General features: G+C 35.1%; 8 protein-coding genes across 11 annotated transcripts in view; 3 read left to right on the top strand and 5 right to left on the bottom strand.

Moving 5' to 3' along the window:
* LOC129794093 (GPI mannosyltransferase 3) overlaps positions 1 to 26,906 on the bottom strand; it is a 1,193,052-nt gene that overhangs the window by 675,219 nt on the left and 490,927 nt on the right. The gene's annotated exons all lie outside the window — the stretch shown is intronic.
* Positions 1 to 26,906, bottom strand: part of LOC129794120 (cytoplasmic tRNA 2-thiolation protein 1) — a 1,132,104-nt gene that overhangs the window by 675,219 nt on the left and 429,979 nt on the right. The window lies entirely within an intron of this gene.
* Positions 1 to 26,906, bottom strand: part of LOC129794129 (plasma membrane ascorbate-dependent reductase CYBRD1) — a 1,128,201-nt gene that overhangs the window by 675,219 nt on the left and 426,076 nt on the right. The window lies entirely within an intron of this gene.
* Positions 970 to 2,608, top strand: LOC129794182 (uncharacterized). The gene is made up of 3 exons (XM_055834836.1): positions 970 to 1,172; positions 1,250 to 1,323; positions 2,144 to 2,608. The coding sequence occupies exons 1-3, from the start codon at positions 1,155 to 1,157 to the stop codon at positions 2,364 to 2,366; spliced, it is 315 nt and encodes a 104-aa protein (XP_055690811.1). The 5' UTR covers positions 970 to 1,154; the 3' UTR covers positions 2,367 to 2,608.
* LOC129794183 (histidine-rich glycoprotein-like) lies at positions 12,423 to 13,944 on the top strand. Its single transcript, XM_055834837.1, has 3 exons — positions 12,423 to 12,509; positions 12,657 to 12,727; positions 13,499 to 13,944. The coding sequence occupies exons 1-3, from the start codon at positions 12,489 to 12,491 to the stop codon at positions 13,710 to 13,712; spliced, it is 306 nt and encodes a 101-aa protein (XP_055690812.1). The 5' UTR covers positions 12,423 to 12,488; the 3' UTR covers positions 13,713 to 13,944.
* On the bottom strand, positions 19,254 to 21,110 carry LOC129794104 (sodium-coupled monocarboxylate transporter 1-like). The gene is made up of 3 exons (XM_055834725.1): positions 20,683 to 21,110; positions 19,997 to 20,621; positions 19,254 to 19,931 (listed from the first exon to the last, which is right to left on the bottom strand). Exons 1-3 carry the CDS (start codon positions 21,090 to 21,092, stop codon positions 19,530 to 19,532), a joined length of 1,437 nt encoding a protein of 478 aa, XP_055690700.1. The 5' UTR covers positions 21,093 to 21,110; the 3' UTR covers positions 19,254 to 19,529.
* LOC129794179 (uncharacterized) lies at positions 22,964 to 23,733 on the top strand. The gene is made up of 3 exons (XM_055834830.1): positions 22,964 to 23,071; positions 23,219 to 23,277; positions 23,342 to 23,733. The coding sequence occupies exons 1-3, from the start codon at positions 23,051 to 23,053 to the stop codon at positions 23,625 to 23,627; spliced, it is 366 nt and encodes a 121-aa protein (XP_055690805.1). The 5' UTR covers positions 22,964 to 23,050; the 3' UTR covers positions 23,628 to 23,733.
* On the bottom strand, positions 23,718 to 26,807 carry LOC129794168 (troponin C-akin-1 protein). The gene is made up of 3 exons (XM_055834813.1): positions 26,390 to 26,807; positions 25,691 to 26,007; positions 23,718 to 24,021 (listed from the first exon to the last, which is right to left on the bottom strand). Exons 1-3 carry the CDS (start codon positions 26,402 to 26,404, stop codon positions 23,853 to 23,855), a joined length of 501 nt encoding a protein of 166 aa, XP_055690788.1. The 5' UTR covers positions 26,405 to 26,807; the 3' UTR covers positions 23,718 to 23,852.

The raw sequence follows: 26,906 nt of genomic DNA, 5'->3' as shown, positions 1-26,906 counted from the left end.
ATTATCTGAAAGTCTATCCCGTCAGTTTTCTTTAATGTGGAATTTTCCTTATGAAAAACGGATAAACTCCTTTTATTAAAACAATGAATTTTACATTTAAACAATTAAATAATTGAAATGTAAAATTTAACACAAGAATTAGAATTCTTTAAAGTTTATAAAACAACTAAATTAACGAATAAAAATTTAAAATACAAAAAAAATAATCAAAAACACTTCTTACGTGTTGTGAATGACACACACTGTGTTTTCTTTTTAACAAAAACAAATCACGTGCATAATATTGAATACATGTCTGCTTCATTTGTTTAAATATGCAATTCTACCATCGAGACTTGATCAAAATGTAAAATCTAAAAAGAAGTACAAAATATTTTCATTAACACCTCACAGGTGAATACACCGGCATCATTAAGCTGCGCTTTCAAGCGACATCTTCGCAAATTTTCCATACTTCAATCGTTCATCTCCGTGTCTAATTTGAATTTTTGCGGAGAATCAAGGCAACAAAAGGCAAAATGTTAATTAATCATTTTTTGTGAATTTGAGTGAGAAAAATACCTTAAGAAATCAATAGAATGGGAGAGAGAGAAAGTGTTGGAAGTTTAAACGAATTAGTTTTATATATGTGTGGTGATCATTTTCCACTCGATTTGGTCTCCTATACAGGGAATATTATATGTACAATTTTGTTGAGGTGGTAAAGGGTGTTGAGAAAAAGCGACCCCCTTTTTGGCTGATGGACCACTCACGATTGATGCAATTAATCATTTCACGTTGTTGTTGATGATAGATCTCTGTGATGGGGCGCGATCTTCCGCGATTTGAGGAAAACTCTAGAAGCGCGTGAGTGGATACGATCTTCTCCTACTCGTGCAATCTGCTGGTGCAGAACGAGGCACTTCACAGCAAGACCCACACTCCATGGTATGACGATGGCGTTGGGGCACCATGTGGTGGTGAACACGATCGCAGCTTCGCAAAACTTGTTGATCATATTTAAGTCGTGCCCGCGTCTGAACCACTTCACACGCCATCCGCGCTCTTACCAGGTGAAAACACTCGCTTGTGTGGTGTGTGCGCTTCCTCAAAAAGTGAAAGATCAGTGCGTCTCTCCTCCTTGGGATTTACAACATATCTGCCGCCACACGACAATGGCATCCATTGGTGCTGTAAGTGAATTAATTGTGTGATGCAATTTTTTGTTTTGTGATCCTCAACCCGGCACGATCGTGTGATTTTCTTCTAGGTGTTTCTGTGTATGGTGCTCTTCATCTTTATTGCTACTGTGTCTAGTGCCCCAGTTCCTGCCGATCACGCCAAGTAAGTTCACGGCCAGGTGTGCGTTGTGTGAGGATCGCGATCTCTGAATCTTGTAAGATCACTAAGATCACGATCGTGTACAAATTGTGGCGAATATTTAACCAGGAAGATTGCAATGTTGATTTGTTGTAACGTTCATGCGTACATACACCTAAACTCTCAATTTGGTCCAGCATTGCGCATTGCGGGGAAATGAGGAAGTGATCAAGACAGAAATAAAAGTAGAAATCAGACAGATAAAGACAAGAGAGGGATTCCATCTTACAGTTGAGTGAAATTAACCATTCCAACAGATTAGAGTTTGTGTGTGGACTAATAGATGTTCGGCTTAGAGCCATCGTTTTTTTTATTGCAACATAGGTTTATATTTATATGCAGTGCAATTATGAATATTATAATTTAATGAGACTCCGTTGAGACACACTGAAGAATATCTTTGGTCAATTTCCACTGAACTTTCACTTCTACTTTCATCCAACCTACCGCCACAATGTACCAGAATGCGATCTTTTTTTCCTTCGCATTTTCCAACCTTCAATGTGATGTAAAAAGTTCATTCCGATCGATTTGATAATTTTGCTGCACACAATAACTATATGCCAATTATTCACTTATTGCTCGATCGAGATAGCCATCATAACCTGCCACAACAAAAAACATCAATCCATAATACAAAATTCCACTTAAAAAGTAAGAAAGAAGTAAAAAAAACATATTGCGAAATAAAATTAGACGTATAAATATTTTTATTGCTGCAACTTTTTAACGATCACTTTCATATAACATGAAATTGCAATAATGACTTTATATCTTTCTTTAGAATTCGCATTCATGTTCCCGTGAAGCATCACACACACTTCATCACGAAGACACTTGTGAAGAAAATTCTGGTCCCGGTGAAGGAACCAAAGAAGAAGCATCACAGTCACAGGCACTACCAGGAAGATGATGAAGATGACTGGCTCGATCGTGAAGATCGAGGATCACGAGGAGGCTACCACTACCCAAGTCCAAAGAAGAAGAAGTTCCATCCTTTCATCTAAAAAAAAAGGAACACAACTCCCACCCCTCGTTACACCAAACTAGAGTGCTCGTCCTCCTAATAGACATGTAGCATCACCAACCATTGTACCTGGTTAGCTGATCTTGCGCTCTCATCTTCATTTCTGCGATCTTCGCGTGATCATTTTCACTCCACCATAGACATTATCTACATGTGAGAGTTTTTATTATATATTATGTACGGTTTTATTGACAAAATAAAATATATCTTTCGTATTTATAAGCACGGAATTTTTGTGTTACGCGGTCAAGTTCAAGTGGAAGGTAGGCGGTTAAATTTCGGAACTCTTGCGTTGCGGTGAGCTCTGAGGAATTGGTAAATATACTCCACGCACTCCACGACATGAATCACCAAGAAAACCAAAGAAACCATTCCATTAATTGGTATTCACTCTTAAAAGAAGAATACCAAATATTAAAAAAAAATTGTTGATTTTTCTTTTAAATTGGAAAACTCATTCATATAGTTTTTTTAATTAACAAGAAAAAATTGATTTTTTATTAAACTTTATTATTTGGCTTTAAAAATTATTTTGTTTAAATTACACAATTATTTAAAATGATAAATACGGTGACTAATTCAAATATCTTCAACGGAACAGTCTAATTTTCCCTAAAATGTAATTTGATATTTTCCTCATTTTCCTTCAAGATTAAGACGGAAAGTTTAAAATTTAAAGGTTTGAAAAATAGTTTAAAATTGCATTTTTTTTTCCTTAAGATCAAAACAAAATCGTCTAAGACGAAATTGTAGTGTGGAAAATTTGCTATAAGACTGCTCTCATGAAAAACTCATTAGAAAGACTTTCAATTTTAGGATCACTGGAACATATTTTTCCCAAAAAATTATCTTTTTATCCTAATTATCCTTCTTTCAATAGAAGCGGAAATAAAGCTAATTTGATTCTTAAAAAAAAATTAACATCAATCAAATAAAATCCAATGAAAACAAACTTATTGGAATACCAACTTGTATAACGCATATACGCCGGTTAACGCACGAAATTTCCCTCGAAATATTTTCTCCTAGGGATAGGCAACCTTATAAATTCAAGATATATGACTTTTGTATAAATTCTCTCAAGTTTTCCTATATTTATGCAATTTATGATAACGGAAAATAAATCCAATAAAATCGTTATTATTGATTTTTCTTTAAACGGAAAACTTGGGAAGGGTAGTCTGATGCTAATAAAATCAGTTAAATTTTTAGGAAAAGCTCAAAAAATAATATTACCCAACAAGTTAGAGCAGTGTTCTAGAACGAAAACTTCCCTATAAGAATGTTCTATTAGCTCTCTGCTCTATCTTGCCCTGAACCTTTGTTTAACTTATTTAATTTCCCATCAAGTTTAAAACGTTAAATTACCCACAAAAAATATAATTTCTCTTCGGACGTAGTGCTTTTTTGTGGAAATTACTTACCTATGTTACCACCCAGCTTTTGCATAATTTTAACACATGTTTGTCTCCATGATCATCATGCTTATCTCATTGATAGCCCCACATGTGCATAGATTTGAATGCCGCGCTATTTATTTAATTGTTATTCAATAGTCCAGTTTTTAATCCACATTTTTTTGCAATTGATCCGCACTTTATTGATAAATTACATAAGTGATCCATTTTATTTTGGATGTTTCATGTTGTTTATTTCTTGTAGCCGGACGAGGCGGACGGAATAAAAGCATTCACCGTTGAATAACAATCTCTGGGTGATCTCGTAAAATATCTCAAAATTATCTGTCTGACAATTTTCACGATCTCCAACAGCAAGGGGTGTCCGCAGATTTGTGATCACGATGATCACGTGGAATACACACGGAAGCAATATCGTGTTATATAGTTAAGTCTTTTTTTCCACAAAAGAATGAAAATTTCAAGGAGATATTACCCCTGGTGCTTAAGCAAATTAAATGTTTGCAATAAATTTCTACCGCTGAATGACCCACGAGTGGACGATTTGGGTGCAAAAGTAGAAAGTGCAAAAAGTGTCCATGTGAGATCACATAAATCCTAAGCGATGTGAATTGCATGACATGCGGCTCTGAGAGTTATTTTTAAGATGTTTTACCACTTTTCCGGGCAAGTGCCCCCTTGTATAAAATATATCAAATGCATTATAACCAATCCCCCGTTGACTTTTTCAAACTACACTCCGGTGCGATTTACTTTGCGCGATCATTTTTGATCCAATTATCTACTTAAATGTTTTGTTACTTAATTTCTTTAGCACGTTTCCCCATTATACCTTCAATCTGCAGATCATAAACACACCATGAAAAAAATGTGAGCCATTTGATAGCAGGTGCGGGGCGCAATGGTGGTCACTTAGTGGACTTCCTAAATGGGGCTTTTGTGTCATTTACAGATCATCGTGAGCGACACGGTGAGAGGAATGGTTGCAACCACCTGATTTCCGTAACTCCGTAGACAAAATTCCGCATTGATTGTGCAATAGGACGCCGTATTTTTTGCCCCTGGCCATCGCATAAAAGCAATTTCAAGTTTCTTGGGGAAATTTTCACACGAGCTTTTTTTTTTAAAGACTAAAAAGAAAGAAAGGAAATGTTCCATTTAGGGTGGTGAAAATCCATAGATTTGATCAAACTTTTGTCAATCAAATATTCTGAAAAATCTTATAATCGGAAAATTGAAGAAATATTTGGATTTTAATATAAGGCTTTTCTCTAAATAATACCTTTAAATACCTTTAAAAATCTCAAAGAAATTTCTTTTATACCAAAAGAAAGATAAATCATTTTATTTTCTTCTTCGTTTAAGTAAACGAGGCTATTAAACCTTCCTTAACAGCTATCTTCTTGTAACTCGTTTTGAGGTAATCGTTTTCGTAATCATTCATTTTTATGATTTCTTACCTATGAAACCTCAAAGCATCATAGACGGGAAGCTCATTACCACGACACTTTGGTCGTAACGGAAGCAGGTGCATGATCTATATATTTTGAGCATCCAAAGTGAGTTTGGGTGTGATCACGATGCAATTTCTTATAATAATTTCTCCATTTTATCATAAAGATATGTCCCAAAAATGGGCACACCGAGAGCGGAAAATTGTTTTGATCTATTTGATCATTTTCATCGTGCAAATGCAGCGACGTTGATGGGAAAATGGTGAAAAATGATCTCAAAGAATGGCATAAAACATTACAGAGCGGATGGAACAAGTTTTGGTGGATTAAGACGCTCGCATTGCAGGAAATTGATTGGCATAACAGCCATGGTGAATGAAAGTGAAAACTAGAACTAGTTTGGAGTCTTTTCCTTTTTCCAACGCAACGCGGACGAACTCATTTGTGCATCGTGTGCAACCTCCTATAGGTTTTGTGAACCTACTTTCACTGCCCAGACTCCTGACCGATGGTGGTGTCCACATTATGAAAAAGCAATCACCCTGTGTGCCACACAACTCTCATGTTGCTGCTCCTAACATACCGCGAGCAAAGGAAAGCCCACTGACGAGTGTTGGAGCAACATACACATGCCGTAGACACTTGATGCACTTCCATTATTAGCAAGATGACAGTACAGATGGAATCCAGAGTGAAATTAGTAGATTTTATTGCGGCGGAAAAAAACAAGATTTTATCTGTTAAAGAAAAAAATATCAATTATAAAATTTATTAGAAAGGAGTTTATTTGTTTCCTTGCATTTGTGCATTACTTCTTTGGGATTCATTTTTCTAGTCACAAAACTCAATTTTCCCCTTAATTTGTCACAAAACTGAGCAATAATGGATTTTATCACACAGTTTTTTGATTCTCTACAAGATAACGCGCTTTTTTATTCTTTTTCTTGGAATGAGAAATTTTCTCTGTGGAAGGCAGGTAAACTCCTTTAACGAAATATTCGCATAATCTTTTATGGATTTTATGATTTTATTTTTGGAAATTAAACAAACATTTTTTTGTCCAAAATGAAAATGTTACGAATGAAGACACAAATTATGTAAACCATGGCCTTCAAATTTAATGTCTTAAATAAAAATAAACAGCCCACTTAATTGCAAGACTTTAACACGAAAGATTTCAACGTTTGATAGGAAATATTTCTTGGATGGAAAATTCTGAAATCCTTACAAAACATCCAATAATTTTTTTTTTATCAACACATCGCCCTAAAATCTCGAACATAAATCATAAATTAACAATTAAAATTAAATTGGAGTGGTATAAAATGTTTCCTAATATGCAAATTTTAACACCTCTTTGCTAATTTATTCGGTGGGAAACACATTGCGCCTATTGATGACTTTTGTTGGAATTTATCTGAATCGTTAATCTAGAAATTTTTGGCTGCTCATCAATTTGTCGCCTTGGCTGAGTTGTCTTCGCGGAGCGCGAAGAAAGTGAGTTTGCAAAATTGCTTCAAATAAATTCATTACATCGTGTGTGATGTAAAATTTAATGGAATTCGCAATATCTTGGCCAGTTGGGAAGGTAGTGGCGCATAAGAAAATGCGCGACATCAAATTGTCCGGTTGAAGTCCATAAATCACCAGCACGTGTAAACTGGCTGTGGCGGGCGAAGATGATCATGTGAGCGGTAGCTTGGCTGGTTTGATTAATGTTTGTATGGTAATGGAAACATCTTCGAGAGTGAAGGGACTTTGTTGGATTTTTTGGCACGTGGGAGATTCTGCAGATTTTGGTGCATCTTCGAGGGCTTTGCCTTCTTTATGTTTTGGCGGGTAATAATGGAACCATCGAATGTCTGTCAGTGTGCCAAAAAGTCTGCACACGTTGTGGCCATTCACGTTTTTTTGCGGAAAAGAAATCATCACACAAGAAGAAGGGGGGTTTTTGCTGCACTCGCGATGATCACAAATTGGTAATTCCATGCGCACAACTGGATGAGATTGTGGTACATACATAAAATGTTTTAAATTTAAAACAAAAAGCAAAAAGGGTGGGGGTTTTGAGTAAAAAATTAAGAGCTGAAGTGAGTAGGGAAAAGAACAAATTTTATTCGAGAAAACTCAAATCCGCAACAAATAATAGCAAATCACAATGGGATATAATAAATGAAATAATGAATCGGAAAGCAAAATCTCGCAAGATAATGGAGGAGTTGTTTATAAATGGAGTCTCCTACACGGATCCGTTTGAAATCGCTTGTGTGATGAACGAATATTATATCAGCGTTCCGGAGAAGCTAAATAGAGACAGGGTTTCTGGTTTTTTGGGTGTGGGGGAGGGTAATGTCGGGTGGGTAAAGGATAGTTGTTTCCTCACTCCATCGAGTGCCCTTGAGGTAAAGAGAACCATTGATACCCTTAAAAACACTAACAGTACAGGAAGCGATGGCGTCACCTCTCGGTGTTTGAAGAATATAGCGTATTTCATTTGCGATATTATTTCTTTTGTTTTCAACAAGATGATAGAGCAGGGCAGCTTCCCTGATCAACTAAAAAGAGCTAATATAATTCCTATATATAAGAAAGGTAATAAAAAGGAACCAATAAATTATAGGCCGATCTCATTGGTCTCCAACATCGCTAAAGTTTTTGAAAAGCTCCTCTATAGACGAATGTCTGATTATCTCTCTTATTTTTCTCACTTGAACAATGGGCAATACGGCTTCAGAAGGGGGCGCGGCACTGAAGATGCGATTTCGGCCGTCCTGGGTGATGTTTTTTTCTGAATTGAATAAAGGGCTTCATGTCTCTGCCTTATTCCTCGATCTGTCGAAAGCCTTCGACACTGTGAATCACTCTGTCTTGGCACGTAAACTTGAGGCTATTGGCTTTAGAGGAGTTTCACTCCGGCTCCTTGAGTCGTACTTATCTAATAGAACCCAGCGAGTTATTATTGGACCCCATGCAAGCACTCCCCTTAGTGTCAGGCACGGAGTGCCGCAAGGCACAGTCCTGGGACCGCTCCTTTTTATTATTTATTTGAATGACATATTTGATCTCAGGCTGAAGGGAAGAGCGGTGGCTTACGCCGACGACATTGCGGTGGTGTATAGTGGGGATTCTGAGGGTATTATACGCGATAGCATGCATAGCGACATGACGATACTGCGTGGGTTTTTGGAAGGCAATTTCATGACCTTAAGTGATAAATCTGTCGCCCTGTCCTTTGGGCGCTCGAAATCGAGGGTAATGACAGGCAGTATTGTGTCGCATTTGCCGGATTGTGCCACTCGCGACGGCTTCGGCTGTTGTGCTGGGCTTCTTGAGATTCCGTTCGTCGAGCAAACAAGATATCTGGGTATTGTCGTAGACAGTTGCCTTACCTGGAAAGGGCACGTGGATCATGTGAAGAATTCCCTAATCCCTATTATAGGATGCTCGCGCCGCCTGAGCAAGTGTTGCTCGGAATCGCTATTGCATAATTTTTATCAGAGTTGCATTGAGTCGAGGCTAAGGTATGGGGCAGCTACTTGGGGATGTGGCTATAGATCGCACTTGCAACCACTCACTGTGTGTCAAAAATACGCACTGAGGGCTTTGAGGGGTATTCCGGGGAGGGACAGCACTAGAAATACTTTCATTGGATGGAAAATCCTCCGATGTGAGTATTTATTCAAGTACACTGTGCTGAAGATTTTCTTTGTTAAATCCGGTCACCTACGATCTCCTATAGTGGGTGCGTCTCGTCGGGGAACCATTGCTCCGGTTCCTCGCCCCAGGTGCGAGCTTTTTAAACACTCGTATGAGTACATGGCTCCTACGGCCTTTAATTCCTTGCCTGAGGCTCTCCGTGGGGCTCTAGGCGCTTATAACTTTAACACTAAATTGAAGAGCTTCTTTTTGAAACAGTGCGAGGAGGACCTTATTAAGGGTCTATAATTAATGCGTTTTGGGGCTAGGGGGATCCGGGTTTTGGGTGCCTCCCTTTCTGTTTCTTCAACGGGACTACCTGCACTGCATTGGCGCAGTATCTGCTCTGCATCCACGATTATTTTCATTCTTTTTTATTGTATCAAAATAAAGGTAAAAAAGATTATAACAAGCTGGGATCGCTACGAAACTCCTTGTGCGCTTTTATTTATTTAACAACACAAGATCAAATAATGGTTTTTTTCTTTCAGCATACAAAACACGATTACCATATCCTTTTATAAAACAAAAATGTGTATGAGGTTGATGATGCAATGGTGATATCCTTTTATGAAAAAACAAAACAAAGTTGAAACATAATATTATTCACGATATGAATTACAAATTATAATTATTGTCGTATAAATAATTAAGAAATGAGTGTGAAGTTAATGATGCAACAATGATATCCTTTTATAAAAGCCTCAAATGAGGTGAAAATATCTTTACACTCTCTTATGCAAAACCTCAAATGAGGCAAATATACGACTTTAAAATGCATACACCCTCCATATTTACATCTTCTGAATGTTTTTCTGCGGCGAGTGAGTTTCGTAGCGGGAGGGGGGTTACCTAGGATTCGTGGAATCTTTGACTGGATCCAGCGGACTCCTGAGAGTGACCTACATTGTGCTGAGAAAGTGGATGGCACCCATTTAGCCCTTATTTTGCTTTTTACCATTTTTCTATTCTTTCTGGGGGTCTTTTTTGGGGTCAGTGGGGTTTGATTTTAGGGTTTTGGGGTTTTTCGGGATTTATTTTTCTTTCCTTTTGAATTTTTGAGTTGTCGGCGTGAGTACCCTCTTCCTCTATACATCAGCCTTCCTTAAAAACTTTTTCTTTTTAAATGAGAATTTGCATTTGTTTGTTTATTTTTATTTTTATTGTAATTAACTTTATAGTAACTGTGAGACTCAGGCAGTGGTAGGACGCGTTCTTTAGAACCAAGTCCACTGCCTTATCCATACTCATGTTAAATATTAAATCATAATGTTGTACACCAGGAATATGTAAAATTTGAGTGTGTGAATAAAATTTATTATTATTATTATTATTACATATCCACGTTTAGTATGAAAGAAATGTGGAGTTTTACTTTCGCTTATGCAATATCGTACAACTTGGCGAGATGGTAGGCCAATCTTGTTGCCAATTGCCATCGGTGATCTCATACTAAAAGGAGAGAGACCTTCTCTCAATATTAAATGTTGAATTTCGAGAGACGCGATCAATTATCAAATGCACGCACGCATTTTATGGTGTCACATAAAAAACAGGCAATCACAGAGCAAACTGTATTCGCGCGCATCTGGTGAATCGCGGAAATGATGGTCAGAAGGCGTATAGGATGATTTTCCAAACCCCCATTCAAAATCTAAATCATTTTATTAGTCTTTTGCTGCAACAGCACCACTTAATTCTCCACATCGCACGATTATTCAATCCCCGCGACATCGTGAAATGCTTTTACAGGTTTCTTTTATTTCCATCCAACATTGTTGGCGGGAAAAATTGGATGATAAATATTGGAAAGGGTCCTTTGCGTAATCACGAAATCAGACACCAAAAAAAAGAAGAATTTCTTCGCTCTGTGCTTCGTCTCGTCATTTGAGACACTTTTTTTTGTTATTTTTCTTTTGCAAAATTGAGGACAAGAGGTGAATGGATCACGACAGTAACAGCCCCTTTCCACTTCAACGGCACCAAAGAAAAGTCCTCACAGAAAGTCTTGCAAAAATGCGCTGCTCCACCGACGCTTGCACATCTCGTCACCTTGATTAAAGCCCAACAATCACCAATTCTCACGTGATGATCTCGTTGGTATGTTGCAAACGACACACGATGACTCCAATTACGATATTTCAATCAATTACCCAACTAGTGGGTAATTTTTATTTCTCTTTTATAATTTTCTCTTTTATTTTTCTTTCAGGAGGGAAAATGCCAAAATATGAAGTTGCGTGATATTCCGAAAATTTCCAAAATTGAAGACTGCGCGAAGACACAATAAATTAATAATAGTGATAGAGAGAGCATATAAAATGCGATTTAAGATTGGGAATTTACATATAAAGCTGTATATATAATTTTAAAATATACAAGTAGGTATTATCTGAATGATTGGTTTATAATTTAAAAGGTTATTTCTTGCTGAATATATATTTTAAATATAGTTTAGTGGTAGAGTCTTATTAATACGGAGTTTTATTAAATCGTTCTTATTCAACACATAATCGCAGCTTGGAATGTAAACAATTAAATGAGAAATTTAATTCTTTCTCACCGAAAAATTATCACATAAGGTTTTTTTCTTTGCGAAATATTTATCTCGTGACATTTTAAAACTATTTTTATTATTTTCTCTTCAATATTTTAGATGATATACTAAATTGAAACTAATCTATATTTTGTAAATAAATTTTAGCTATTATAATAGATGTTACAAAATATATAGCAGAAATTAGTTGAAAAAAAGAAAAAGCTTCCCTTGTAACTCCTGCAATATGAAAAGCTTCCTAAAGAATAACCTATTCAGGGGATAAATTGACATTTTGTTAAGAAGAAATCTGATTAAGAAATTCAACAAATAATAAAATATTTCTGAATTTAAATTTAAATTTTCCTTATTTTCCGTTACAAGGAATCTTTAAAAAAACCATTAAAATACTTCTACATATAAATAAATTCTAGTCAAAAGAGAACTTTAACTCTTCAATAATCATATAATTGCAACATTGCGGAAGCTCAACTTTGTATCCTATATATTGCTGGAGAAAATATATTAATTTATCATTTTCAATAAATAAAAAATTCATGTAAGGAAATAAACTTTCTTATTGACCAAACCAATCGAATGTTCGACCTGCCATTCCTTGGAGAAATTGTGTGAAATCTTGAAATATTTGAGACGATTGAAAAGACATTTTTCCCTGGTCGGAAGGGATGCTTTTTTAGCACTTCCTTCGAGGGCTTTTTTGCGGGACAACGTGTAGCGGTGAGGAAGTTGGCATGAGAGTCTAGGTGATCAGGAGTTTTGTGAATGGGCGCGTATTACGCCATATGTGTGACGCGAGGGGCATCACGAGAGGGGGACCCGAGAGCAGCAGCCGGTCGCGGGTTTCGCATAATCGCGACATGAGAAGGAGAGGCTTCTATATAAACCAGAGCAGACACTCCATCGACTATCACTCACCCAAACAAGTCAATCGCGTTCAATTCACGATCGTGCTAATTAACACATATCACACACAAAACATGGCCCTCCTGAGGATTGCTGTAAGTGGATTAAATTGTGGATTAAAAGTTCTTTCTTTTTTTATGGAAAATTTTGTGTGGAAAATTCAGTGAAAATTTTTGTGAATTAAGTGATTGAAGTGGATTGAAGGAAAATTGGCTAATTGATGTTTTCTTCTCTCGATCTAGACCATCTTCGTGGTCTGCATGCTGGCGATGGCAGCGTGTGCACCAGCCCCAATTTTCTTCAAGAATAAGCAGTAAGTTCCAATGGAAAAAATTGGCATACATTGAACGGTTATCGCGCGCACAAAATTACCATTCATCTCACAAAATGTGTTTAACTGTGCTCTCTGCAATTTATGGTGTGATCCGTACAAGAGTGGAATGTCTTTTGCTGCAAGACTTTACTTGCATTTTCATTGAGAAGTCATTGGCACTATTGTGGATTTTTTTTTGTAGCATCACGCAGCTCTTTGAAGGAAAATTATCGCGTCAATTATGTGATCTCTTCCTCGAGATCTTTCCGATCTTTTCAATCTTTCCTGTGGTCATGAGTTTTCCTTTTTTTTCTCTCAACCTATTACCGCTCATAAGGAAGGCAAACAAACACACACCTAAGCAGATTTTAATTGACATTGATAGTGAAATTGTAGGAAATTTCTCTCCACACATTTTCCAATCTAATTATCCATTGGTGCAATGCGAAGGCAAATGCACTTGGAAGTCAACGCGAGATCATTTTAAGCAATCAAGATCAATTTCAATTTTCTAATGGTGCGACATTTCGTCCGGGTGCGTGAGCCATTAAGGGCGCGGGAAGGGGGCCTGTGAACGCTGAGGAATGCAAAAACGAAAGTACATACATTTGGTTTGACCCCAAAAAAGGAAGTTCAAGTGGATCACTGTCACTCGATCGAGTTGATTGAAAAAAAAAAATAATCAATAAGCACTATCTTATGCGAATGTTAAATAAAATTTCCCGCCAAAAAAATATACATAAATGAATAATAAATATTTTTCCATTGCAGCGAACATGTTGTCATTCACGTACCGTACCACGTTCACGATGTCCACCATCATCACGTGGAGAAGGTGGCGTATCCGGTGGTGAAGCACGTGCCCATCTACAAGACTGTCCATGTTCCAGTGCCAGTCTACAAGGAGATCCACCACCCCGTACACCATCATGATCTCCATCATCATGATGTTCACTACGATGGGTGGCACGGTGGCTGGTGGTAGAGAGTACCCCTTTCTTCCTTGTGAGATCCTCTGCGAGTGAGTCACGAAATTCAGTGCCAATGATGCACAGAGTGCACCACACCTGTACATAGTTCAATTATCCCTCCAATGGGACCTCCTCATTGACTTCAATACACACAAAATATACTCCTACCATGTTAACCAATATTATTATTATTATTTCTTCTGTAAGAGAAGCAATAAAAAGATCACGTTGAAAATCACAAAACTACATTTAGGCGTTTTTCATCGTACATATATCAATCTCTTAAATTTATTCCACAGTAATTTACGAGGTGCTTTCAGGTAATAAATATAAAAGCTAAAAGGAACATGTCAATTGCTTTCGACGATTGTCGCAAATTGTCTGCAAATTTGGTGTTGAGTACGACATTAGATCAATTTGGGTGGCTATTCGACAGAAGAAAAGCAACTTTCTCGATCACTTACTTTCGCATAGATGACTTGTGTAGGTGATTGGTATATTTTCAGCAGGATAATAAATTGTATATATTACCATACAAGACATAACAGTGGTGCATTAGGTAAGACAAAAATGCAGAACAACTTATGCAATTAAAATTTTACTTAAAGACTTGCTCAAAGGCAAAAATCATGGGAACTTGTATCCAAATTAAATCTTATTTTAATGCTTTCTTTTACAGCTTTCTGTGTACTTGCTATGTGAATCCTTTCATTTAGTTTCACACAGATCCTGAGACAATTTTATTAGGTTGAAAAAAAAAATACCATAGACTCTGAACATTTCTTAATTGTTGGAATACCTACCTTAAAAAATTAAGAATTAATAAAAGACATTTTGAAAAGAAAATCTCAGCATTAATTAAAACTTTTATTTATTTAAAAAACAATTTCAAAGCTAACAGAAGCCTCGTAAAATAAAGAAAGAAATAAAAGATATGGAAAAAAATCATGTATATAGGAAAATTTCCCAAAATACGATAAATAATATTAAAAAAAATTGGATAATAAACTTTACTTACTTACTTACTTAACCGGCGCTACAGCTGGTCTCCAGCCTTGGCCTGATCAAGGATCCTCTTCCATCTATAATAAACTTTGCGTTAGAAAAGAAAATTGATTTTTCAAATGTGTGGTGAATGAGGAATTCTTTAAGAAAATTAAAACAAAAAATGCGCCTGTAAAAAAAAATTTCTGGAGGGAGAATTAATTTTTAATTTTTTTCTTTTTCTTCTTATTCTTCAAATAAAATAATTTCCGAAAAATTTGATCGCAACCAGTGGTAAAGAAAATTATTATTTCTTTTTAATTTCTGTAATGGTTTGATGAATGCCGTGTATCGGAAAACTTTACACAGTTTAGGTATAATAAATTGCACAATTTAGAGTCGTTATCGGCTCATGCGTTAAAACGTCCATTTACTGCGTACACAGAAGGGTTCACGTTATACTTTCTTCACGAGATCATGATGAATGATGTGAATTCAATTGAAAGTGTTAAATGGAACCCGATCACCTTTTTGACTTCCTGGTTGCATTTGGAAGAAAATTTCGCAGGGGGCAAATCTACACGGAGATCTTGCGAGAATTATGTGCTGCAAACAGCAAACAATGCACCTGAAGTTTCACTTGCAAAAAACGAGTTTTACGTAGCTCAATTGGTCCATGTTATGAATCATTTTTCAAATAATCTGTAGAATGCAACTAACTAAATCGTCGTGAAAACATCTACTAATTGAAGCGAATAATAGTGCTGTAGAATAAATCACAATTTTCACTTTTCTATGATTTTCTTGCCTTCCTTTTAGCTTTTATAGTTTAAGATGTTTTTCCTTAATTATATTGAGCCCCTAGGAGATTCAAGGTGTGAAATTCCACTGAAGATTTCCAGCGAAAGTTATACATTTTGATGGCACTAAATGTCTCTTTAAATTGTTTACAGCCCTAAAGAGATGAATTCCAATCACAAGACATTCGTTTTCCATCGATGATTTTTATATGATTTTATGTGCGTACTTCTCAATCGCGGGTGGGGCATCTTAACGATGAAACAGGTGTAAATTACTATACTTTTTCTCAAAAATAATTTTTCTTGGTATAAATAGTCCGTTGAGATGATTTGTAGGCATCAGTGTCTCGCAAGGCTCACACCAGGGCTGTGATTTGGAACTAAACTCTCAATATTCCATCGGAAATGAGTATGGAAGTCTTCACTGTTTTGGTAAATTTTATTCAAATAATAAAAAAAATTAAGATTTATGAGAAAAACATTTCTTTTTCAGGCCACTCTTCTTGCTGTTTTCACAGTTGGTTATGCTTCTGATGACCATGTTCGGAAGTAAGTTGTTTAAATTAAATTTAAATTGCAAAAAATTCTCACTAAAATTCCTATCATTTAGGGTCATCCATGTTCCATACAAAATTCACACAATCCATCATCATAAAGTTCAAAAGGTGCCAGTTCCAGTGCCCATCGTGAAGCAAGTTCCCATCTACCAGACTGTTGAAGTTCCAGTGCTGCACAAGGTTCACGTCCCAATTCTTCAGAAGATCCACGTTCCGGTCCACGTGCCAATTCCAGTCTACCATAAGCCTCATCATCATGAAGCTCATGAAGAGTACACAAGCCACGAGAGCAATAACTATGGTGGTTATGAATCTGAGCAGCAATGGCAAGATAAGACAGGAAGCACTGAAGGCTCTCACTATTCCGGTGGTTATTGGTAGAAGTAGTTTACCAAAGATAAATTAAATACAGAATTAGCAGCACATTGTAAATACTTCATGCACATTTCGTTTGTAATGTAAAATATTTTCCTTTGCACTAAAAACTGTAAATATTTTAAATTAAGATGTATAGTCATTTTATAAATATCTGTAAATGTTATAAAATAAAATTTCGATTGAGAGTTTGGTACCAAATTATATGCCTTTTCTTCTAACAGAATTTTTAATAGTTTTGCTGTTTTAAAAGAAAATGTGTCACCAACATTCGTCACAAAGAATGACCAAAGATCAACCGCTATAACTGATGAGACTATAAAACCATGGATCTGTTTACGAAGCGCATTTAAGTAATTTTTTAAGTTACTTTTTATTGATAAAAACAATTTATTTAGCAGTCGTTTTATTATAAAAATTTTAGAATGACCCTTGATTACCATTTATGGGAAAAAATCCTGAAGCATTCACCATCGTAAATTTTTTAAAATAAACATTTGCATCTTCTAGAGAAATTGCTTAATTACTTGTAGTTAATATTTTCATAAAATAAATTATTAAGATAAAGTCCATATCCCATTGATCTGCGCTCTTTAATTTTTGACTTTAAATCTATTTTGGGAATTTTTCAAGAGGCAGGAAATTAAGATTTATGATTTATTAAAAACATTTGCTAAAGGATTAAATACTAAATTTTCTTTTTCTTATAAATTAAGGAATATCGTTCCGCAAGACAATATTATACAAATAATTAGATATAGATTAAGAAATATGAGTTTAGTTAAACGTTTTTATTAATATAAAATATTATTAATATGTTTAGAAATTAAAAATAAAAATAGATTTAAAACCATTTAAAACAGATTATTTAATTCTTTTGATTATTTGTTGTAAGCAGTGTCGAAGACTGTTAATTTCTTTCACGAAGAATCAAAGGTATATAACTCATATAAAATGAAAATGTATTCTAGATTTTCCTAAGCTTTCTTTAATTATTTTTTTTACAGTCTAGATAGGTAGCATAAAAGAAAATCTTTTTATCTAATGGTCTTTCTACTTTTGTGAAATACTAACTAATATGTAACACAAGTCTTTTTTTTAATAATCATATTAATAGCATAAAATATGTATTATATCATAGATTAAAAAATCTTTGACGTCACTCTCAATTATTTAAATTAAAATAATATATCCACATATTTAGAATAAATTTTGAAGACCCAAAATTTAATAAAAATTGAGAAATTAAAAGAATATTGACGAATTTATGCTTTTTATGTTATTATGAACAAAGTAAAATAAAAATAAAATATGCTTCCTACTCAATTTCTTCAAACCCATAAATTTTTTAAAATTACTCGAAGTATTCTAATTGAAAGAATTCGTTGAAATATTAAAATTTTCTTTGCAACAACTCTCCAAATATGGAGTATTGTGAAACCTAAATATTAAAAAAAAAAACACTAAAAATCTTTCCAACAATTACTCCATCTTCTTCAATATATTTAATGATCCAACGAGTGAAAATAAATTAATGAAGTGCATCCCAATGGCTTAATATATTGGTCAATGTGTCTCTTCAATTTCTCCCAAATGCCTACCATTGAGATTATTTTATTACTTTCCGCATTATAAAAGAACATCGCGGAAACTGTAACAATATCAGTTGATCTTCAGCATTCCCACTGAAAACATCCTTTACTTCCGTTCAGCCAAAAAAGAAACATTCAAAATGACTCCCCTTAATTCAATTGTTAAACTCTTTGTTCTCCTTTCTTTGGTTCTTTTCGTCGCAGCCTATCCACAAAGTAGAAGGTAAATATTTTCTTTTAAAAAATATTCTTCATGAAAATCTATTATTTTGTGTTTTTTTTTTTTGAAAATTTTAGCAGCAGGGTAAAGGTGCATGTTCCGTTGAAATGGCATGTTGTGCACAAGCATCACGTGAAGAAAGTTCCAGTTCCTGTGCCTTATGTGAAAAATGTTCCAGTACATATTGTGAGGCAAGTCCCAGTCTACAAGACAGTCAAAGTTCCAGTAGTGAAGCAAGTTGTCGTCCCAGTTCCAGTTTACGTATCTCAACCCCATGTGGAGGAGCCTCATGTGGCAGAACCACAAGTACACGAACCCCAGGTTGAAGAGATCCATCAGCAAACTGAATACACTCCTAGTCAACCAATTATTCAGGATTATTCAATTCTGAACCCTCATAAGTGGGAGAATACTCTTCAGCTTCATCAATTACAAAACTCCTATGTAGATCAGTCTGGTTGGAGTGGAAAGAACTCCGAATGGGACAACTATCTCAATTTCATTGATTGGAAAACCGGTGGCAATGAACTTCAGCATCTCTATGACTACAATCAGCAAACACACAACCCTGTTCAGTATTATGTAAAAATACACGATGAGCCACAAGAGACATTCCAGCCAGTTAAATCTCACTATATAACAAAACATCAGCTGTCCGATCAACATTTCAGCGGATCCCCACTATCTGATCCTTGGCAGGTGTATTATCCAACCGAACTGCGCAGGATGAGTGCTGAGCATTCAGGATTCATTAATCATCCTGGCATTGGAGAGATTCCTAGAGACGAAAGTCATGGGGAGAACAACTACACCGATCGTCAAGTGTACGATCACACAGCGGAATTTATGCCTGTACACAACTTCCACGCTAAAGGACATCCAAGAACTGATCAACAGAGCGAACACAGCGGGATCGTGAATCAAGTGAATGCTGACAGACGATCTGGTGACATCTTCATGCCAAAAAATACAAAACTAGCACCAGTGAATGAAAAACCAGGACTGCACACCAAAATTCCCGAAGCCTATGGGGGAAATCAAATGTTAGCACGCAAGGATGTTGCAGAGGATCGCGATCATAAAATTTATTTCCATTCCAAGAAGAGGGAATCTGATTCTCCTTAGCAAGCAATAATGTGTTCTAAATAGTTAAAATTTGTTCATTTTATATTTATTTATTTATGACTGATCCTTTTTGAATAAATTACTAGTTTAAATAAATTACAAAAAAAGCTTTTAAATTAAAATATTTCAGTCAAACTTAACGGTCTCTGTGAATAGAAAATAAATAAATAGAAAACATTTAAATCTGTTCCTGAATTATTGGTTTCTTTAGGATCATTTCTTCTTCTTGCAAAGGCTTCTCTCTCAGAAATTTAGCAATGAGTTTTTGGTCTTTAATAGCATTTCCTCCAGTGAGGAAACTAACTGTGGAACCTACTAATAAACCTATAAAAATCCCTATCAATCCGTAGTAGTTGTAGTTAATTTTGAAGATCCAGAAAATATCATTTTCTTCTGCTTCTTTAACAAGAACATCAGAAAGTCTATTTACAGTTCTATTAAAGGTGTCCAGTTGTAAAGGAATCTTAAGGTCACAACCATCTGTCCGCAATGGAAGAGTAGGTTCGTGTACGCCATTAAGGCTTCCAAGCATTAAAGTAAGAATACAGGCAATTGAAGCCAATGCTCCAAATTGACCTCCCTAAAATACAGTAAAATATCGTAAATTAATTATCTAAAAAAAATAATTCATATGATAAAACTTACCTTGCTGTTAGCATGAGGAATAAATACACCAAGAGCAAAGAGGGTGAGTAGAGCACATGCATTGAGAGACATGCATTGTGTAACAATTTTTAGTATCGAACCCATTTGTTCAATGAAGAAAACCAAGATTATTTGGAAGACAGCAAGAATGAATACAGTTGCTTTCATAACTTTACCAGCTGTGCTCTCTTTCATTCTAGGATATCTCTGGCTTATAAAGTCTTCATAGATGATTCCGCTCATAGCATTCAAGTAGGACGAAGACGTTGATAAGCTTGACGAGAAGAGTCCAGCAATGAAGATTCCACTGAAGCCGAGAAAAAGGTTTGCCTTGTCTTGAATAAAATGAGGAAGAATATGATCAATCCTTTTGATAAGTCCTGCTCCAAAAGGGTCACAGCTCTCGTAATTTGCATAAACGATAATTCCCAAAATTGAAGAGAGTATCATGAAGATGCTAAACACCGCAGCAAGAATCCAAACTGATATTCTCATTGTCTTGAGATTTGAAAAGGACATGAATCTCTGAATATTTGTTTGATTCAGGCCAAACTGATAGACCGCTACCAGTGAAGTAGAGAATACATGACCCCAAATTGATGATCTTGAGTTTATTTCTTTGTAACTGAAAATAAATAGGAACATTATTTAAAAAGAAGACATTTTAACAGTTTAAGGAAACTTACTTAGCAATGACTAATCTTCCACCTCGATTAGCTGCATCAATAACATTTTCAACCCCATTTGCTGAATAAATTCCAATGATAATTATGGTAAACAGTGAGCCAAACATAAAGATCAGTTGTACTACATCAGTCCAAATTACAGCCTTAAATCCACCAATTGCAGTATATATAGCACAAATCACTGTTAAAGCTACCACTGTTACGTAGGTGTCTAATCCAGTAACTCTCTGGAAGGTTAGTGCAGGAACGTAGATTATAACAGGCAGGTAGATTAGGCTGCTAAAGAGGTACAATCCACTCGCCAGCAATCTCACTCTTCGATTGAATCGCAGCTCAAAGTACTTAAAGACGGAAGTTAGTTTGAGTTCGGAGAAAATCGGTAAGAATATCCATGAGACGAAAACTCCCATTACAACTGTATTGAATGAATAGATCCACGTATAGGATCCATAGGCATAGGTTTCAGCAACGAAACCCACTGTTGATGTTGTTGTAATTGATGTAGCAATAAGTGAGCATGCAACCGGAAGTAGGCCCATATTTCTTCCGCCTAGTAGGTAATCATCTATCGAAGTAGCGATTTTGCGTTGCTTGAGTGCATAGTACAGTCCTATACCAGCTGACACGATAAACACTATCACAAATAAAATGTAGTCTATCTGAGAAAATAATCCACGATCCATATTATTAGAAACCAGGTAGTACTTGAACAAAAGTAGAAGGGCAACTGAATGGTAGAACTATTCAAGCACACAGTTTATAAAGGAAACTTGATGTGAATATTCAAATTTATTAGGTTTTTTTTTATACATGTAAATAACAAAATTAAATGGAACTTTCAGACAGGTAAAAACAATTAATACCTAAATTCCAAAAAAGCAACACGATGGATTTTAAAGTTACGACGTTATATTGTTATGACGTTATAATGGTGACGTTGTAAGTTGATGATATTTTAAAGCTTTCATGAATTTTGTTTTCTTCAGTAAGAAATTCTTTAGAGACTTTTTATACCGACAGTTTTTTATTCTTAGGAAAAATAGGAAAAATAACATTAAACAGATTTTCGAATTCTGTTGCTGAAGATGATATTTTCTGGATCTTTAAAATTAACTACAATTATTACGGTGTGATAGGAATTGTTATAGGACTAATTTTTGGTTTGACAGGAAGTTTTCTTACAGGAGGAAAGTTTGTAAAAAATCAAAAACTTATTGCAAAATTCATAAGAAAAAAATCTTTGCACGAAGATCAAATGAACCTAAACACATAAATAAGTTTGGAATTGTATTAGATTTATGCTAGATGTGGTTTAATGAATTATGCTCTGTAGAAAATCTTAAAGATCCGAAATGTTTTTTTTTTTAATATTGTAAAAAAAGAATTAAATTGATAAAAAAACAATTTATAGGTCAAAGCTAGATATAAGTAATTCCCAGTTCATTTTTTTATGATCTGTTGTAGGGGAGTCTGTGGTCATTTAAGGAATTTCGCAATAAATAAATTTATTATAAATTATTATTTTTTAATTGAAAATATAGAATTTTTCTCAAAAGAACATAATATTTTCTATTTATCTATTTTTTTCTATTCCTAAGTCCCTTGAAACAACCACACTCTTCCCTACTGATCATTAAATGAAGTGCTAGAGAATTACGTCTACATAATAAAATGTTTTGCTTTACATTTTTATTTCTTCAATGTAACAAATATAAAATTAAGTCATTAAAAAGCAATGATCTTCTGGAGAAAGTAATTTCTTTGAGAGAAATGTCCCCGAAAAAGCATAATCTTCAGAAAAAAAAATTATAGCCCACTTATCAGTTCCAGCATATTCAATGTAAAAATTACGTCATTTAGCCCACATTGTTACATATGTTGCATAATGTTGTCGGAGGAAATTTTAAATAGCCTGGGTTGATCACTTTCTTATGCGCATATGTTGGAATTGATATAATTTTGCAAATGAACTCTCTTTTGGATCACCACTCGGGTGATTTACACTGGTCCACTTCCGGACGTTGTTGAACACAAAATGTTATATTTCTCATCGTAACATTTTGGTGTGTTTTTCATAAAAAAAAAAGCCGAAGTATTATTATCTAACATGCACATGGGAGAAGATATATGGAATTATGGAATAATCCAATTAATGCATTTTACCAAAATGAGAGTGAGTGGAGAGACAATGATGGACTTCTGTTGTGGCTCTTGGCGGCACTGGTGGGGTCATTTCACCGCATTTCTCCATATAAAAGCACCTGGCTGCCCAAGAAGCTCTATCAGTTTTTGCAAGCTCAATCGTAGCATCAAAGTCAACTCTTTGTGATCCTTCTGCAAAAGAAAATCAAATTTTTTTAACATTAAAATGGCCGTCAGCAAGATTACCGTAAGTGTCGCGATATTTCTTCAAGTGATCCTCATCTATTTCTTAGTGATCTTCATTGATCTCTCAATGATCTCTAGCGATCTTCGTTAAAATTCAAGTGGTCATCTACCGAAAAAAGAACTAAATATTAATTTGTGATCATTTCAGATTATTTTCGTGATCTCCATGGTTGCTCTTGTGAGTGCTGGAGGATTTGGAAAGGAACAGTGAGTGTCTAAACAGTCCATGATATTCAAATTGCAATCCTCTAACGACTTTTTGTGCTTTTAGCATTCACTTCAAGATCCACGTGCCATATCAGACTCACGATCATCACCATCACCACGTCGAGAAGGTTGCTGTACCCGTAGTCAAGCACGTCCCAGTCTACAAGACTGTCCACGTACCCGTTCATGTGCCAGTTCATGTTCATCACGAACCAAAACACGAGGAAGTCCATGTAGAGGAGCACCATCTTGAAACTTCCCACGGTGAGGGTCTCTCCAGCTACGCCTCTGGATCTGATGGTTGGCAGGGATCTCACGGTCTTGCCTCCTCCCATGGATGGGACAAATAAATTCACAAACACACTCCCTCCCGCCAAAAAAACTAAACCAAAATGTTAACTTGTTGCACCCACAAAGTGATCAATGTTATAAATAAAAGATTTGTTATAGAAAAAATTTAATCAATGACTCGCACAAGAAACCAGCATTAAAATACTCAACAGAGAGGAATGAGACTAGTCTCGGCGATCTCTTGGAAAACTTTTCCTTCGCAAAATCACAAAAAGGATGTTCCTTCAGATGAATAAATTGTACAGTAAGTCATTCTTGGCCACAATCTTCTCATCACGCTCTGATCTAGCTTCATAGGGATGCCGTGCAGTGTTGAGGTATTCCGAGAGGTATGGCAGTTGATCGAGGTACTCTGGATAGTTTTTCAGCAGAAACACATAGCATGGAACGATTCTGCAATGAAGAAAAGATTTATCACTGCATTAGTTTATCCGGACTTTCACGCAGCGAGAGATTTAATATTCAACTAAACAAAAAAAAAAAAGAAAATGTCTATATTTGAAAGATGAGTACGGAATTTCAGGTGAGAGGGAGGATTATGATAATTCAGCTTGGAAACTTGTGCGACTTCTCTTTGGAATGCAATTTATATTACTTAATAAATACAACACAAGTTGATTTGGAATGGAAGCAAAGAAAGTAAAAGGAAATGTGAAATAAGAGAATTAAAGAGGCTTTTGATTAATTTTATATACATATTTCTTTTAATACGCAATGATATCGGAAATGACTGAAAAAAACAACTAATTTGAATAGAAAATTTTAAAGAAAAAAATTGAGATAAAAGAGATTACAAAATTAACATAAAAATCATTTTAAATCTCTTTGTTATAAGATTTTTTCCTTAATTTGGTATTTGGGATGTTTTTTAGTTTGCAGAAAATCTTCATTTAAGGATTATTAAGGGTTTATTGGTCGTTCTTATTCTCTGTTATTCTCTGGAAGTAAATTTACTTAAGAAAAACGAATTATTACGAAATTGGCTTAAAATAAACTTTTCTCCCTATTTTTTTATTTTCTTAAAATTAGTTCAACAATAAGAAATTATAAAATTAAAAAAAAACTACAATCTTCACAATCATCATCCACGACATTTTTATTTAATCAGTCATGTGTAGTTATATTTCATTTTAATCACCGAAGCGAATCATCTCTTTATGCTTGAATTTATTAAAATATTAGTGAAACGATTTTTTTTAATATAATTTAGAGGAATCATCATCTGTAATGGCAATGCTTTTATAAATCACAAAAAGAAATATTTTATTTAATTTTTAATATTTAATTCAAAGCTTAAACAATTCAGCGTAAAATTTTACGAAAAAAATTATATTAAGCTTATCGTTGCTCTTAAAAGAAATTTAGAAGCTTCTTTGCTGGCATCAAAATCTTAAATTGTTTTTTGAAAATCACAAAGATATAATTCTTACAATGAATTCGATTTTTTATGAAAAGAATAATCTCTTAAATTTTTAATTATTAATTCAATTTATTTAATTTTCTTTTTTTTTATACAACGAATAAGTTAAATTACCGGGGTGAATAGGGTGATAACTTTTTATGTTTCTGTTTGTCTTATCTGACTATAAATATATCAAAAGATCTTTTGTAATTTTTTATGCTCATTTTTTTTTCTTTTACAGTTTATGAGATTTTTTAATAAATTATATTTTTTTTTTCGATTGTTGAAGTCATTGTTTTCATTTTTGAACTTTGTTTTATAAAGTTTTTCCAATTTATTTCCTATTTTTTTGATCCTCTACAAGCGTACGCATGTCCTGATTTTTCCTAGTAGAAGGATTTATTCTATACAGAAATAAATTAACTCCTTTAAGGACTAAAGGGACGTTTTACGGACTTTAAAAAATTACAGGATTAGTGAGGAGGTAAAACCCAAAAATTTCGAGGTTCTAAATAAATCTAAAAAAAAATGTTTTTAAATACATTTTTTCCTCTTGTATTCCTTACAGTCCTTAAAGGGTTAAGTCAAGTACATTTCAATCCTTTCAGCCCAAGCTTCTTTCTATAAATAATCACTAGATTTATAAGACGTACAACTTACCCTTCCTGGAGCCCCATATTCATATCCTGAATATCCCTGCTGAGGAGATCTCTACCCTCGAGGTTTTCAATTTTATCCAACATCCTGTCATCAACTTCGTAGATCTCCCCCGCAACGTAATTCCCATGTCCGGGCTTATCAAGCAGGAATGGGATGTTGTAGCGTGTGGCAATAACCAGAGGCATCTTCTTCGTTGTGGCTGCTTTGCAGATGTACTTGGCATATCCATTGCTTGCCTTTTTCAACCAGTAGTGATTAGGTTCTCCTCTCTTGAGTGTCCCGTACACGAAGAGCTTGTGTAGTGCTGATCTGGCAACCTAAATGGATGAGAAAGTGAATTCTTCAATATTGTGACTAAAACTTGCTCATTTTTGCTAGTCAAATTTACATATTCATGGATAAGAAAAAAAATTCCACATCTGATTCAATTTGTAGATGTGCTGTGTGTGAGCTGAAGACGAATACATGCAAAAGCGGCAATGTCTTTTGAGATAAGAAACCCTCGTAACACTCTCGATGGATTTTCTCATGCTATTTGCGATAAGAATTATCTCTGGGGACTTGTGGGGGGCAATTTTGGGTGGTTATAGGTGCATCACGTAGCCGCCTAATGTGCGACGACCACTTGAGATGCGCCCAAAACTTGCGAAGAGATCTTCGCTTGCTGCAAAAAAAAAACAGACTAACGATGTTGCCTACCTTGTAGTTACACATGATGGCCTCCTCTGTGTTGTCTTTTGCTTCGCAAACCAACTCCCGTGCAGATAAGAAAATTCACACAAAAAAAAAAACGGCTGCACCTCTCTCTTAGTTCATCACTTTTGCTAATTACAATCACGAACTGATCTCGCGGTGAATGATCTTCAAGTGATCTTCAATTGATTTTCAACAGAAGGGATTTTCTTCGTTTCCACACGTAGCACTTTTTCGGACCAAAATGGGGAAACTGCAGAGTTGATTCTTTGTTATTTTCCGTGAGTTTAAATTTTTTTTTGTTGGTCGCTTGTTTGTATTTCAGTCGACCTTGGCTCACAAAATTCTCCGTTGATGCCACCACCTCTGCAATATGTTGGATGTGAACTGAAAGCCGGGGTTTGGAAGCAACTTTCTGGCCAACACAACACCCAACACAAACAATCGTGCAGCTGTATTGGTTCCAACATTTTATTTTTAGCCATATACCAGCATATGTACAAAAAAATTATATATATTGGCG

Source organism: Lutzomyia longipalpis, chromosome 3 (genome assembly GCF_024334085.1).
Source record: "Lutzomyia longipalpis isolate SR_M1_2022 chromosome 3, ASM2433408v1".
In the NCBI taxonomy this organism is placed as follows: Eukaryota; Metazoa; Arthropoda; class Insecta; order Diptera; family Psychodidae; genus Lutzomyia; species Lutzomyia longipalpis.
Note: the sequence above shows the minus strand (reverse complement) of the source record. Positions and strands in the feature narration are given on the sequence as shown.

What these genes read in the sequence shown, in the direction of transcription:
- LOC129794182 (XM_055834836.1), top strand. An exon ending in GTTCCTGCCGATCACGCCAA is followed by an intron (nt 1,324 to 2,143) that starts GTAAGTTCACGG and finishes ATCTTTCTTTAG; the next exon opens with AATTCGCATTCATGTTCCCG.
- LOC129794183 (XM_055834837.1), top strand. Translation starts at nt 12,489, where the DNA reads ATGGCCCTCCTGAGGATTGCT. An exon ending in TGGCCCTCCTGAGGATTGCT is followed by an intron (nt 12,510 to 12,656) that starts GTAAGTGGATTA and finishes CTCTCGATCTAG; the next exon opens with ACCATCTTCGTGGTCTGCAT. An exon ending in ATTTTCTTCAAGAATAAGCA is followed by an intron (nt 12,728 to 13,498) that starts GTAAGTTCCAAT and finishes TTTCCATTGCAG; the next exon opens with CGAACATGTTGTCATTCACG.
- LOC129794104 (XM_055834725.1), bottom strand. Translation starts at nt 21,092, where the DNA reads ATGGGAGTTTTCGTCTCATGGATATTCTTACCGATTTTCTCCGAACTC. An exon ending in GGAAGATTAGTCATTGCTAA is followed by an intron (nt 20,622 to 20,682) that starts GTAAGTTTCCTT and finishes ATTTATTTTCAG; the next exon opens with TTACAAAGAAATAAACTCAA. An exon ending in TTCCTCATGCTAACAGCAAG is followed by an intron (nt 19,932 to 19,996) that starts GTAAGTTTTATC and finishes ACTGTATTTTAG; the next exon opens with GGAGGTCAATTTGGAGCATT.
- LOC129794179 (XM_055834830.1), top strand. Translation starts at nt 23,051, where the DNA reads ATGGCCGTCAGCAAGATTACC. An exon ending in TGGCCGTCAGCAAGATTACC is followed by an intron (nt 23,072 to 23,218) that starts GTAAGTGTCGCG and finishes TGATCATTTCAG; the next exon opens with ATTATTTTCGTGATCTCCAT. An exon ending in GGAGGATTTGGAAAGGAACA is followed by an intron (nt 23,278 to 23,341) that starts GTGAGTGTCTAA and finishes TTGTGCTTTTAG; the next exon opens with CATTCACTTCAAGATCCACG.
- LOC129794168 (XM_055834813.1), bottom strand. An exon ending in AATATGGGGCTCCAGGAAGG is followed by an intron (nt 24,022 to 25,690) that starts GTAAGTTGTACG and finishes TCTTCATTGCAG; the next exon opens with AATCGTTCCATGCTATGTGT.